We start from the raw sequence: 13,148 nt of genomic DNA on the forward strand, positions 1-13,148 counted from the left end.
TTAGATTTCACCCCAATCATTTTTCAAGGCCTCACTGGAGAAGCAATTTTTTAATGGAAGAAATACTCACTGTGAAATGAAGTGGTTGAAACCCTGGCACCATTTTTCTGGATGAAGTAGAGTAGGTGGAGGATTTCTAAAAATAAAAGAAAAAAGCATTTTTTCTTTTAAAAAACAAGAAATTAGTTCTGTTAAAAGGGGAAAATACAGTTATCCTTTTCACATTGTGACTTTCCCATCATGGTTTTGATATGTCACAAGTTGGCATGAGAAATTAAATGGGAGTTTTGCAGAAGCCATAAACAACACACAAAGGCCAGTATATGAGACAGAGCTTATGAGCAAATACTTAACACAAATTTTACAATAAGGTACTGTAAATACCCCATAAAAAATTTAAAAATCAGACTTCTCTGTTATGAAGGGAGAATCAAAAAATTTTACTCAAATTTTCTAGATTTTGGAAGTGCTGTACCTCTAAATCCTGCACTGTGGTGGGATAAATGTATTAATAATTTTTCCTTATTAATATATTTGTTAATATCACTAAACACAATCAGCATAATTTTTCCTAGGTAGAAAACCTAGCAATCTCTGAAAGGTGTAATAATTCTTCATTCATTCATACACTCATTCACTCATTCATTCAACAAATATTTTTGAGTTCTTGTTCTATGCAAGGCATTTGCTGTGCTTCATGATGAGTTACATACAAGTAATCAGAATAATGACAAATTAATGAAAGGTAGCATGGCACAATAGATAGGGGGCCAACCTTTAAGTCAGGGAGACTTGGTTTCAAGTCCTGACTCTAATAAATACTAGCTCTGTGACCCTGGGCAAATCATTTAACGTTTTAGGGCATGTAGGTGGGATGGTGGATAGAGTGCTGGGCCTGGAGTCAGGAAGATCTGAGTTCAAATCCATCCTTAGACACTTACTATCTGTGTGATGCTGGGTGAGTCACACAAATTGCAAATCCCATAAACATCTATTTTCCTCAGTTTTCTCATCTGTAAAATGAGAATAACAGTAGCACTTAGCTCTTGGGATTGTTGTGAGGATCAAATGAAATGACCTTTACAAAGTGCTTAGTACAGGGGGCAGCTAGGTGGTGAAGTGGATAAAGCACTGGCTGTGGATTCAGGAGGACCTGAGTTCAAATCCAGCCTCAGACACTTGACACTTAACTAGCTGTGTGACCCTGGGCAAGTCACTTAGCCCTCATTGCCCTGCAAAAATTAAAAACAACAAAAAAAGTTCTTAGTACAGTGTCACCTAGTAAGTACTATGTAAATGTTAGCTATTGTTATGGTTTTTATTTTCGTTGTTATTGTTGTTATAAGTGAGAAAGGATTCAAACTTGGGTCTTTCTGATTCCAAGTCCAGGACTCTAAAGCACCTATCTAAATCCTTTCCCTGTAGCTCCACCTGGTTTTAAATTATTTTATGTTGAATTTAAATATTAAATGGAATAGATATTTGCAAATACATCATAGGAAAGAAAAAGAGGACTGGGCATGATATAGATCTCAACTATATACTATACAACTTCCTTTTCTTTTCAAGTATATAATAAGATCAGCATAGCTTTCAAAACCATCCTGCTTGACTCCCCTTCCTTCTGTTCTTTTTTCTCCATTTAAAAAAAGGGGGGTACGTCTCAATAACCTTTTTATTCTACCTTAACCTTAATTGTCCCTGCCTTTCCACCTCCTCCACTGGGGGAGAAAAAAAGAAAGAAAAATATATATACATAGTCAAGCAAAACAAATTCCCACATTGTGTCCTAAAATGCATGTCATTGTTGTTTTGTTTTTTGTGGGGCAATGAGGGTTAAGTGACTTGTCCAGGATCATGTAGCTAGTAAGTGTCAAGTGTCTGAGGTCAGATTTGAACTCAGGTCCTCCTGAATCCAGGACCAGTGCTTTATCTACTGCACCACCTAGCTGCCTTTGACAGCTTCACTTGTAAAGTGGGGTATGTTCAGAATATACTTAAGTGAAGCTTCTCAAACCCCATTGGGTGACCTTGTACCCTAGGGACCAAGCCACCACACCTGGGGTCCAGAAACTGAATCTCCATAAAGGTAATTTAAAAAAAAAGCATAGAGGGAAAATAGGCAACATTACAAAGAAAAAGAGACTTGTAGAATATTTGGTCTTTGATTTGGGCTTGCCCTCAATTGCCAGTTCTCTCTCAATCTGTGGATGAGACACTAAAGGTGGCAGCACATCTTTTTTTTTTCCTTTTTTTTTTTTTTACTGTAATTTTGGGGGGCTGGGCAATGAGGGTTAAGTGACTTGCCCAGGGTCACACAGCTAGTAAATGTCAAGTGTCTGAGGCCAGATTTGAACTCAGGTCCTCTTAAATCCAGGGCCATATACTGTCCCACCTAGCTGCCCCCCCTTTTTTAAATTCAATGTATTATTTTTCTCCAATTACATGTAAAAAACAATTTAAATATTCTCTTTTCAAATTTTGAGTTCCAAACTTTCTCCCTCCCTCCTCCTCCCCCCCCCCATTAAGAAGGCAATCAATTCAACAAAGGTTATACATGGTCATTCACGTAAAAACATTTCCATGTAACTCAGTGGCAGCACATTTTTGCCCTTGCTATCCATGTTGGCAACAGTTTGTAAATCTCCTCAGAGGGGACCATGTCTAGGAGTGAGATGATGGTCTGTCTGCTCAGTGTGATGGTGAAGTCAGTGCCTAGCTCTGCAATTAACAACATCACATATGTTGCTCTTAATGGTTGTACATGCCTAGGATCCCTAAAATTGTGTCTGGTGGGGAGAAGGAGTTAGGGAGGGAGCCTGCTGAATCCAAATGGTCAGACCTCATTTAGAGAATATTTATAAACAGTGAGCAGGCAATACAAGTGAGTGTTTATTCAGTGACATAAAGATGATTGAATTGTATTCAATGTTCATCCCTCCATTTCTGCCTACAGTTTGGACGTAGGGGTTGGTTCTTTTTCACCTAGACCACACTACAAAATGGGGCAACTTTATGGGATTCACAATTTGATTATAACCTACATTTTTGGCCTTATCTCATGCTACATCTTTTCATGTAACCTTTTTGTAGTAAAATCATTTTTTCAGTAATGTCCTACTCTTTGTGACCCTATTTGGGGTTTTCTTGGCAAAGATATTGGAATGGCTTGCCATTACCTTCAAGATAAACTAAACCACCATCCATGACCTAAACATGTGTTCTACTTTTCTCTGATTTTGTTCACACACCTGGTTTTCCCCCTCTCTAATCCCTTCTTCACCAGTCATAATCTGAACCAACTTAAATGCTACATCCTTCACGAAGTTTTCCTTGAGGGGGATTTTTGGGCAAAGCCAAGATGGTGGAGGAAAGACAGTAAGCTCTTGGAACTCAAGCCATGATCCCTCCAAAAAAACCTCCAAATAATGCCATAGGACAATTTCTGGAGCAGCAAAACCCACAAAAGAACAGGCTGAGATAATTTTCCAGACAAAGACAGCTTAGAAGGTCAGTAGGAGGGGGCTGCTGTGCGAGGGCAGGAGTGGAGTCCAACCCCACAGTCACACTGACACAGATCCATACCAGGCAGGCTGATCCAGGAAGAGAGATCCCCATAGTCTCTGAATCAACTTCAGCACCAGTGTCATCTGGAACTAAGCTCAGGGTCTGGTGAGAGGGCTAAGCCCTTGGCAAGGGGGAGATTATAGGGGTCTCTGCTAGTGCTGAGGCAGAACTTGGATGTTTCATCCCTGCTGGGAACCAAGAAGGAGGCTTGAGTGGCGGTGACCCAGGTCGGGGAGCAGTGCCGGCTTGAAAGAGCTAACAACCACAGCTGTTTTGCTGTCTGAGTAATTAGGAAGTTGGGCTGGGGTTATCTATGGACCAGGGAACAGACCAGGTGAGTGAAGAACCTGCCCTTCCTTAAAACTGAAATACCTGGGACCCTCTAAACCTTGGGACAATGTAGCTGGGAAGCAGGACCCCACTGTAAGAGGGAGTTAAAAGTCAAGTAAAAGACAGGCAAGATGAGCAAGCAGAGAAAGTTGAGAACCATAGAAAGTTTCTTTAGTGACAAGGAAGAATAAGGTATACCCTCAGAAGAGGAAAGCAACATCAGGGCTCATATATCCAAAGCCTACAAGAAAAATATAAATTTATCTCAGGCCATAGAGGCACTCAAAAAGGACTTTGAAGACAAAGTAAGAGAGGTAAAGGCAAAAATGGAAAGAGAAATGAGAATGATGCAGGAAAGTCATGAGAAAAAAGTTAGCAGCTTGTAAAGCCAAATGGAAAAGGAGATATGAACACTCTCCAAAGAAAATAATTGCCTAAGAATTAGGATTGAACAAATGGAGGCTAGCAACTTTATGAGAAACCAAGACACAATAAAGCAAATCCAAATGAATAAAAAAAAAATAGAGGGCAATGTGGAATATCTCCTTGGAAAAACAGATGACCTGGAAAATAGATCCAGGAGAGATAATTTGAAAATTATTAGACTACCTGAAAACCATGATCAAGGAAAGAACTTGGACATCATCTTCCAGGAAATTGTCAGGGAAAATTGCCCTATTCTGGAAGCATAAGGTTAAATAGAAATTGAAAGAATCCACTTAATCACCTCCTGAAAGAGATCCCAAAAGGAAATTCCCACAAATATTATAGCCAAATTCCAGAGCTCTCAGGTCAAGGAGAAAATATTTCAAGCTGTCAAAAATAAACAATACAAGTACTGTGGAACCACAGTCAGGATAGAACAAGATCTAGCAGCTTCTACATTAAAGGACGAGAGGGCATGGAATATGATATTCCAGAGGACAAAGGAACTTGGATTACAACCAAGTATCACCTATCCAGCAAAACTTTGTATAATCTTTCAGGGGGAAAAATGGGACTTCAATGAAAAAGAGGACTTTCAGGTATTCATGATGAAAAGACCTGAACTGAATAGAAAATTTGACTTTCAGATAAAAGACACTAGAGAAGCATAAAAAGGTAAACAAGAAAAAGAAATTAAGAGGGATATTAAAAGGTTAAACTGTTTACATTCCTACATGGGAAGATGATATGTCTAACTCATAAGAACTTTCTCAGTATTAGGGCAGATGACAGAAATAAATTTAGATAGAGGGCACAGGTGGGAATTGATTATGAAGGGATATCTGTATTTATTTTTTTATCTTTTTTTGTAGAGTATTTGGAGTTGGGTGTCATGCCTGGGGTCACACAGTGGGTGAGTGTCTTGTGTCTGAGGCTGGATTTGGGCTCAGGTACTCCTGGTTCCAGGGTGGGTGCTTTGTCCACTGTGTCACCTAGCTGCCCTATGATGATATCTTTAGGGTAAAATTGAGGGGTGAGAGGAATACACTGGGGGAGTGGGAAGGGGAGAGGTAGAATGGGGTGAAATTCCACATGAAAGAAACAAGAAAGGGCTTATGGAGTGGGGGGAGAGATAGGGGAGGTCCAGGGCAGTAAATGAACCTTACACTCATCAGAATAGGCTCAAAAACCTTAATCTCATCAGAGTTTTCTTAAGGAGGGATTAACATACACACCCAATTGGGTGGAGTAATCTATCTAAACTGGGCAGGTGAATGAGCCTTATACTCATCAGAATTGGCTCTAGGAAGGAGTAGCATACATACTGAGTTGGGTGTAGTAATCTATCTAATGCTGCAGGAAAGTAAGAAGGGAAGGGCATAAGATGGGAGGGGTAAAAGAAGAGAGGGCAGATGGGGGAAGGGGGCAGTCAGAAGCAAATCCCTTTTGAGGAAGGATAGGGTGAAAAATGATAGAAAATAGAGTAAATATCATGGGGAAGGGAATAGGATGGTGGGAAACAGCTAACAATAGTTACTATGAAAAACAGAAAAGGTAAAAAAATGTACAAAAAATATTTATAGCAACTCTTTGTGGAGAATAAGTATTGGAAATCAATGGAATGTCCATCAATTGGGGAATGATTGAAGAAGCTGTGGTGTATGATTGTAATGGAATATTATTGTGCTATAAGAAATGATAAGCAGGATGATTTCAGGAAAACCTGGAAAGACTCCTATGAACTGATCTATAGTGAAGTCAGCAGAACCAGGAGAACATTGTGCACAGAGACAGCATTATTGCTCTATGAACAATTGCGAATGACAACTACTCTCAGCTATTCAATGATCCAAGACAATCCCAAAGGACTAACGATGAAGTACACTATCCACCTTCAGAGAAAGAATTGATATTGATTGAACACAGACTGAAGCATGCTATTTTGTGCTCTTTTTTTTTTTGAGTCTTTTTATTTAAAATTACTAATATGGTATTTTTTTACATAATTGAACATATATAACCTATACTGATTGCTTGCAGCCTTGGGGAGGGGGGAGGGTAGGGAGGGAGGGAATAAGAGAGGGATAAAATTTGGAACTCAAAACTTTAAATAAATGAAGTTTTGCTTCATTCAACCCCCAACTCTGTATATGATAGTGATTTTCCCTCATCTGATTTCATAACCTTTTCTTTGTGGCATATTATAGAGACAAAAAGCATACGTCAGCAGAAAGTCTTGGTTCAAGTCTTGGCTCTGACATTAGTTGTATAATAGTTTGACCCCTCTGTCAACCCCTGTCACTTATTTTTGATCTCTTTGTCCAGTAGTTCATTCCCTATTGTCTACAAACATGCCCATGTCTCCCCCAGTTGCAAAAAACCCTCCCGTGATTCTTCCATCCCTGCTAGCTATTCTCCTATATCTCTTCTGACCCTTAAAGCTGAACTTCTCAAAAAAGAAACTACAATGGTGCCTCCACTTTCTCTCCTCTCACTCTTTTCTTGAACCCTACAATTCAGTTTTTGACATTATCATGCCATCCAATCTGCTTTCTCCAAAGTTGCTTATGGTTGCCAAATTCTCATTCTCTTTGACCTCTCTGCAGATTTTGACACTATTAATCACTCTGTCTTCTTGATACTCTTTTGCCTGGCACATAATAGCATGATATCAATGTGAGGTATTATTATTGTTATTGTTGTTCCTCTTTCTAGGACTGGGGAACACCACTCTCTCCAGGTTCTTCTACCTCATTATTCCTCAGTCTTCTTTGCTGTATCCTCTTCCAGATCATGCCATTTAACCATCGGTGATGTCCCTCAGGGTACTGTCCCAGACTTTCATCTCCTCTCCATCTACACTATTTCTCTGAGTGATCACATCCATTTCCATGGATTTAATTACTATTTCTACGCTGGCAATTCTCAAATCTACCTATCATACATCTCAAATTGGATGTCTAGTAGATATTTTAAACTAAATATGTCCAAAACTGAACTTATTATCTTTCTACCAAACAATCACCTGCTCCTATCTTCCCCATTTCTGTAGAGGGCAACAATATCATCCCAGTCCCTCAGGCTCACAACCTATCCTGGACTCCTCATTATTTCTCACCTCCTAAGGCCTTTCCATTTCATGTTTGCAAAATCTCTCAAATATGCCCCCTTTTCTCCTCTGACATTTCCAGCACTCTGGTCCAGGCCTTTATTACCTCATACCTGGACTATTTAGTCTCTCCTCATTCCAGTCCAACCTCCTTTCAGCCACTAAAGTGATTTTCTTAAAGCAAAGGCTGGTCATTCTACCCACCCACCCCTCCCCATTCAGTAAACTCCAGTGATTCTATATCACCTCCAGGGTCAAATACAAAATGCTTTGTCATTCAAAACTCTTCATAACCTAGCCCCTTCCCACCATTCCAATCTTATTCCACCTTCCTCTTCAATACATACTTTTCAATCCAAAGACCATGGCCTCCTACATATTCCACAAACATGACACTCCATATCTCTTGGTTCTGGGCATTCTCTCACTGTCCCCCATGACTGGGATGCCCACCCTCCTGTGCTCTGACTTCTGACCTCCCTCACTTCAACTAAAACCCCACCTTCTACAGAAAGTCTTCCCAACCCCTCTCAATTCCAGTGTCTTCCCTCTGTTGTTTACTATTTATCCTCTAACTATAACTTGCTTTTTACATATTTGTTTGCATATTGTCTCCCCCATGAAATCATAAGCTCATAAGCTCTGTTAGGTCAGGGACTGCCTTCTCTTTCTTTTTGTGTCCTCAGGACTTAGCACAATGCCTAGCACATAAAAGATTCTTAACAAATGTTTATTAATTGATTGATAATGAGGCAATTATTTTACTTTTCTTAGTCTTGGTCTTCCCAACTTTAAAATAAGGATAATAATACGTGCTCTATCAACTCGAGAGGTATAAACTAGGAATTAGCTCAGAAGAGAGACCATCACAGGTATAGTCTTGCCAGGAGAATGAATGGCCCATCCCAGAGAGTATGGCTTTTCCTCCTGTAGCATAGCTGTCTGTCTCTACTCCACACCCCTTGGGGGAATAAAGCAGGTGAGGGGCACTGGGAAGGTGGGCCTAGAAAGAGGGTGTTATGACAATAGGACTTCGGGAGTGGCAGCCCAGAACTGGAAAAGGGAAAGGAAGAAGTCACGGCATGTGGTACAGACTGGTGAGGGACCCAAGGTACAGACATGACAAGCCAGAAAAATGATCAAAGTAAAGAAGAGAACCCTCCACCCAGCTATCAATTCTAAGGGTCAAAGTTCTAGATTTGTCCTACTTATTGCTTTGCCTGGAGTCAGAAAGATCCAAGTTCAAATCAAACCTCAGATACTTCCTAGCTGTGGGACCCTGGACAAATCATCAAACCCTGTTTGCCTCAGTTTCCTCAAGGGCAAAATGAGATACAGAAAGAAATGATAGACCACTCCAGTATCTTTTCCAAGAAAACCCCAAACAGGGTCATGAAGACTAAGGTACAACTGAAACAACTGAACAACACCTGGTAGGGTAATTGTGAATAAAACACTTGTAAAGTTTAAGGATCTATATAAATGTATTATTGTTATTGCTTCTCTTATAGGGATGGAGACTTAACCTGTGATTTCATTGGCACTGGAAATTCATGAAAGAAGAAACTTGTACAAGTGTGGAGAGACACTTTTTCTGCATGGTTGGAGAGTCATCTCTAAGGGCATTGAGAGATTCTGTCACTTGCCCAGGTCATGTAGCCAATATGTGGCAGAAGCAGGGTCTGAACCCCAATCTTCCTGACTCTGCTCTGAGATCTTTGTCCACTACACCATGCATGCTTCTCTTATACGGTTATCACATTCCGATGTATGTTAACCATTATTTGGATATACCTTATGCCCCTCATTAGATTGTTAGCTCCTTAGTCAATTGAATCTCATGTGATTTAACCATCCTGCCCACTCCAACCCAGGGCTCTAAACATAAAAGGCACTTCAGTATTTGTGGAATGTTCCATAACAGAGTTTTATAAACAAAGAATTCATATTATAAACTCATTAGAAACACCCATTAAAGAATACTGAGCCTTGCTGAGAGCACTAATGCAAAGTCAATGACCTCTTGCCAAATAGCCTGCAGAGTCAAAATGACTCAATGAATATTCGGACTAGAGGGAACATTTTTATTCTAGTTAAAGCTTCATGTGCTTCTGTGCCCTGTCATCAGCATATGGTCTTTTCTCCTCTGAGAACATTAAGATCCCCAGTGAAGGCATCCTAGAAGATGTACTTCTCTAAGCTCAGGGCTCAGAGAAATTGCAAGGAAGGAATACAGACTTTTCTGGGTGAAAACAGCATGCTTGTGCTGGGAGAGGAAGGGCAGGATTAGCAGGTAACAAAAAATGCAGTCAGTGACCCTTTCAAAAAGAAACATCCAACCTCTGAAGTAAAATGCATTGGTGGGAGGAAAGAGCAATGGATTTGGGGTCAAAGGACATGGTTTCGAATGCTGGTTCTCCCTCATTAGGAGCTGGGAAACTGTAGGCAAATCATTCAACTTACCTGGGCCTCAGTTTCCTTGTCTGTTAAATGAAGGGGTTAGACTAAAGTATGTCTAAATTATCTTTCAGCATAACAAATCTATGCTTTAGGTAATGACATATACACTTCAAACCTTACCCTTGACAGAAAAGGCACTGGGAAAATAAATTTTATGGTTCCAGATTGAGGAGTTGAAACAAAGTTAAGGAAACTTACTAGTCTAGGAACCACATTTCTATATTTTGGCCATTTCCTCATGGGCAGATAAAAGAAAAAAAAATCTTCATTCTATCATTCTATTCTGCATACCTATAAACATATATATATATGTATGTGTGTGTGTATGTACACATATACATGATATCTGAGCACCAGATAAGTAAGGCATTACTGAATAAAAGGATTTTGGATTTTCCATTCATATCAGCATTCTGCTATTCCTCTCCATTAGCACAGCTTAACAAATAGTTGTATACATGCATGCATACATATATAAGTATAAATTGAAAGGTGGTAGGTTTTAAAACAAATAAGTCCCTTCCAACTATAAATCTATGATTATGTAGATATATTCTATAGATATGTGTGTATATATATCCCTTTACAAAAAATGTAATGAAATAAATGGACATATGTGCATAAATACAATTCATACTTTTTTTTTTGGTGAGGCAATTGGGCTTAAGTGACTTGCCCAAGGTCATGAAGCTAGTAAGTATTAAATGTCTGAGGCTGGATTTGAACTCAGGTCCTCCTGAATCCAGGGCCGGTGCTCTATCCACTGCGCCACCTAGCTGCCCCCAATTCATACATTTTATGTATGTGTGTGTGCACACACACACACACACACACACACACATATGGGACTATATATAGTGTGTATGAAATTTAGAGCCACAAGATTTAAAGCCAGAAGGGATTTATTTCCTCTTTTTAAATGTTTGTTCTCAGTTCTTAGTTGATAGATATACACACAAACATAATCAACAATCTATATATTTGTATAGATGTATATATCAATTTTTTGTTAAATTTGTTTATAAATATGTTTATATATGTACATAAATGTCAATGCTTTGGTACATCTGCTAATTGGAGGAGAACAGTGGAATGCTGATATGAGTAGATAATCCAAAATTCTTTTATTCAGTGATATGCCACTTATCTGGTACAGAGACAACTGATATCATCAACCATCTGGAATAGTCATAAATCCCAAAGTATCCCCCAAAGCTGTAAGCACAAGCAGCTCCTAAAAGAGCAGAAGACACAAAGATTGAAGTTGTTACATGATTGGTAGATTAAAGTAGAAAAATGTATGATCTCATTGGCAAGGGAAGGCTATAAAAATAAAATCCCAACAACATCAAAGCCAAGAATTTTAGGAAAGGGGGCAAGAAATGAGAAAGAAAAGGGAAAAGTAGAGGGAGGAGACCTGCACATCAGAGGATGAGAAAACCACAGAAATGTGGCAGCAAGTAACAGTGGAGAAAAGAGACAGGAGATAATAAAGAGGGACAGATGTAGGATACAGAAGAAATAACAGCTCAGCCACAACGGCAGACTGGGGGTGTTCAGCAGAGGGGTAAGTAGCTTTCTTCACATACTTCAATATCTCCTGAATGCTCAAGAGTTCAGAGATTTTAGAGCCAGAAGAGACTTTAGAAGTCATGGAGTCTAACTCCTCATTTTACGGTTTAAGAGGCAGATCAAGGATGCAAACTAAGGACCTCTCATTCCAAATCCTATGCTCTTTCCAAATGTGCTACTATGCCTAGGTTATTACTCTGTTACACCAAAAAGGTACCCCAGGACCTAAATAGCACAGCATGTTGGGGAAACTTAATGAAAGAGAAAGCCACCTCCTCCCCATTTCTATCTCCTCTGCAGATGTTACTGTTACACACATAATAACATTAATCCTATTTCTGCATTAGTCATGTTATAAGAGAAAAAAAAATCAGAGCAATGATGGAAAACCTCAAAATAGAAAAAAAAAACAACAGCATCAAAAACAAAAGAAATAGTATGGTTCATTCAGCATCTATACTCCACAGTTCTTTTTTTTTTTTTTTCCTGGATTTGGAGATCCTCTTCCATCATGAGTTCTCTGGAACTCTTCTGTGCCATTGCATTGGTGAGAAGAATATAGTCCATCACAGTAGATCAACACTCAATGTTGATGTTACTGTGTACAATGTTCTTCTAGTTCTGCTCATCTCACTCATCATCAGCCCACGCAAGACCTTCCAGGTTTCTCTGAACTCCTCCTGCTCATCGTTTCTTATAGCACAATAGTATTCCATTGTATTCATATACCACAACTTGTCCAGCCATTCCCCAATTGATGGGCACCCCCTCAACTTCCAATTCTTTGCCACCACATAAAGAGCACCTAGCATCCTTTTTTAATTAAACTAAAACCAAGTCAACTAACCTAGATAGTCATGCAGACACGGGCAGTGGAATAGAACTGAGCAGCATAGTATGGAAAGAATACCAGAAGTGGAGACGGTCTGGGTTCAAATCCCATCTCTGATACTGTCTTCATGAATCTTAACTAGTCATATCACCTCTATGGGCTGAAGTGTTCTTATCAAATAAGGGGGTGGATTTGTTGAGTTCCAAGGCCCCTTCCAGCTCCAAACCTATGGTTCTGTGGCCTTACAAGCCTTGAAAATACATTATTGATTTTCTAGTAGAATAATTTTAGAATTAAACATTTATTAAGTACCTACTATATGCCAGGCATTGTACTAAAAGCTTTCACTGGTGAAAGGCAATATGTCGGAAATGTGTGAACGATGAGCTAATGGAGAAAATGGAAACCTGCACATGACTTGATAAATGGCAGGAATGGGAAATTTAGAATAGATCCACACAACATGGATTCCATTGCTTTGCATAATTATAGATTAACCTTTTGTAGTCCTTTGCAGTAACAATGTGTCTTTGGTTTTCCCTAGACCTGGGATTTCATTGTGTGAGGAACTCCCAGAATGACTCTCTTCACCATAATGCAGGTTGGCAACTCTTTTATAACTTATTGGAAATTTCAAACTAGATGTTCCATAGGCATCTCAAACTCAACACTGTCTGAGCCTGAAGTCATTATCCCCACCCTCCACTCACCTCCTTTCTGAACTTCCCTATTTCTATCTAGGTTACCATCATCATTCCAAGTCTCCCAGTTTCACAGCCTTGAGATCATCCTTGGTTTCTCACTCTTCCTCCACATATCATTTGCTACATCTTGTAATGTTTTTGACTCTAC

General features: G+C 39.4%; 1 protein-coding gene across 1 annotated transcript in view; it reads right to left on the minus strand.

The window, feature by feature from the left end:
• Nucleotides 1-13,148, minus strand: part of MYO3B (myosin IIIB) — a 600,588-nt gene that overhangs the window by 421,241 nt on the left and 166,199 nt on the right. Inside the window, 1 exon segment of the mRNA XM_043993615.1 lies at nt 71-136. Within this exon segment, the coding sequence (XP_043849550.1) occupies nt 71-136 (66 nt within the window).

The sequence above is a fragment of the Dromiciops gliroides genome, chromosome 3 (genome assembly GCF_019393635.1).
Source record: "Dromiciops gliroides isolate mDroGli1 chromosome 3, mDroGli1.pri, whole genome shotgun sequence".
Classification (NCBI taxonomy): domain Eukaryota; kingdom Metazoa; phylum Chordata; class Mammalia; order Microbiotheria; family Microbiotheriidae; genus Dromiciops; species Dromiciops gliroides.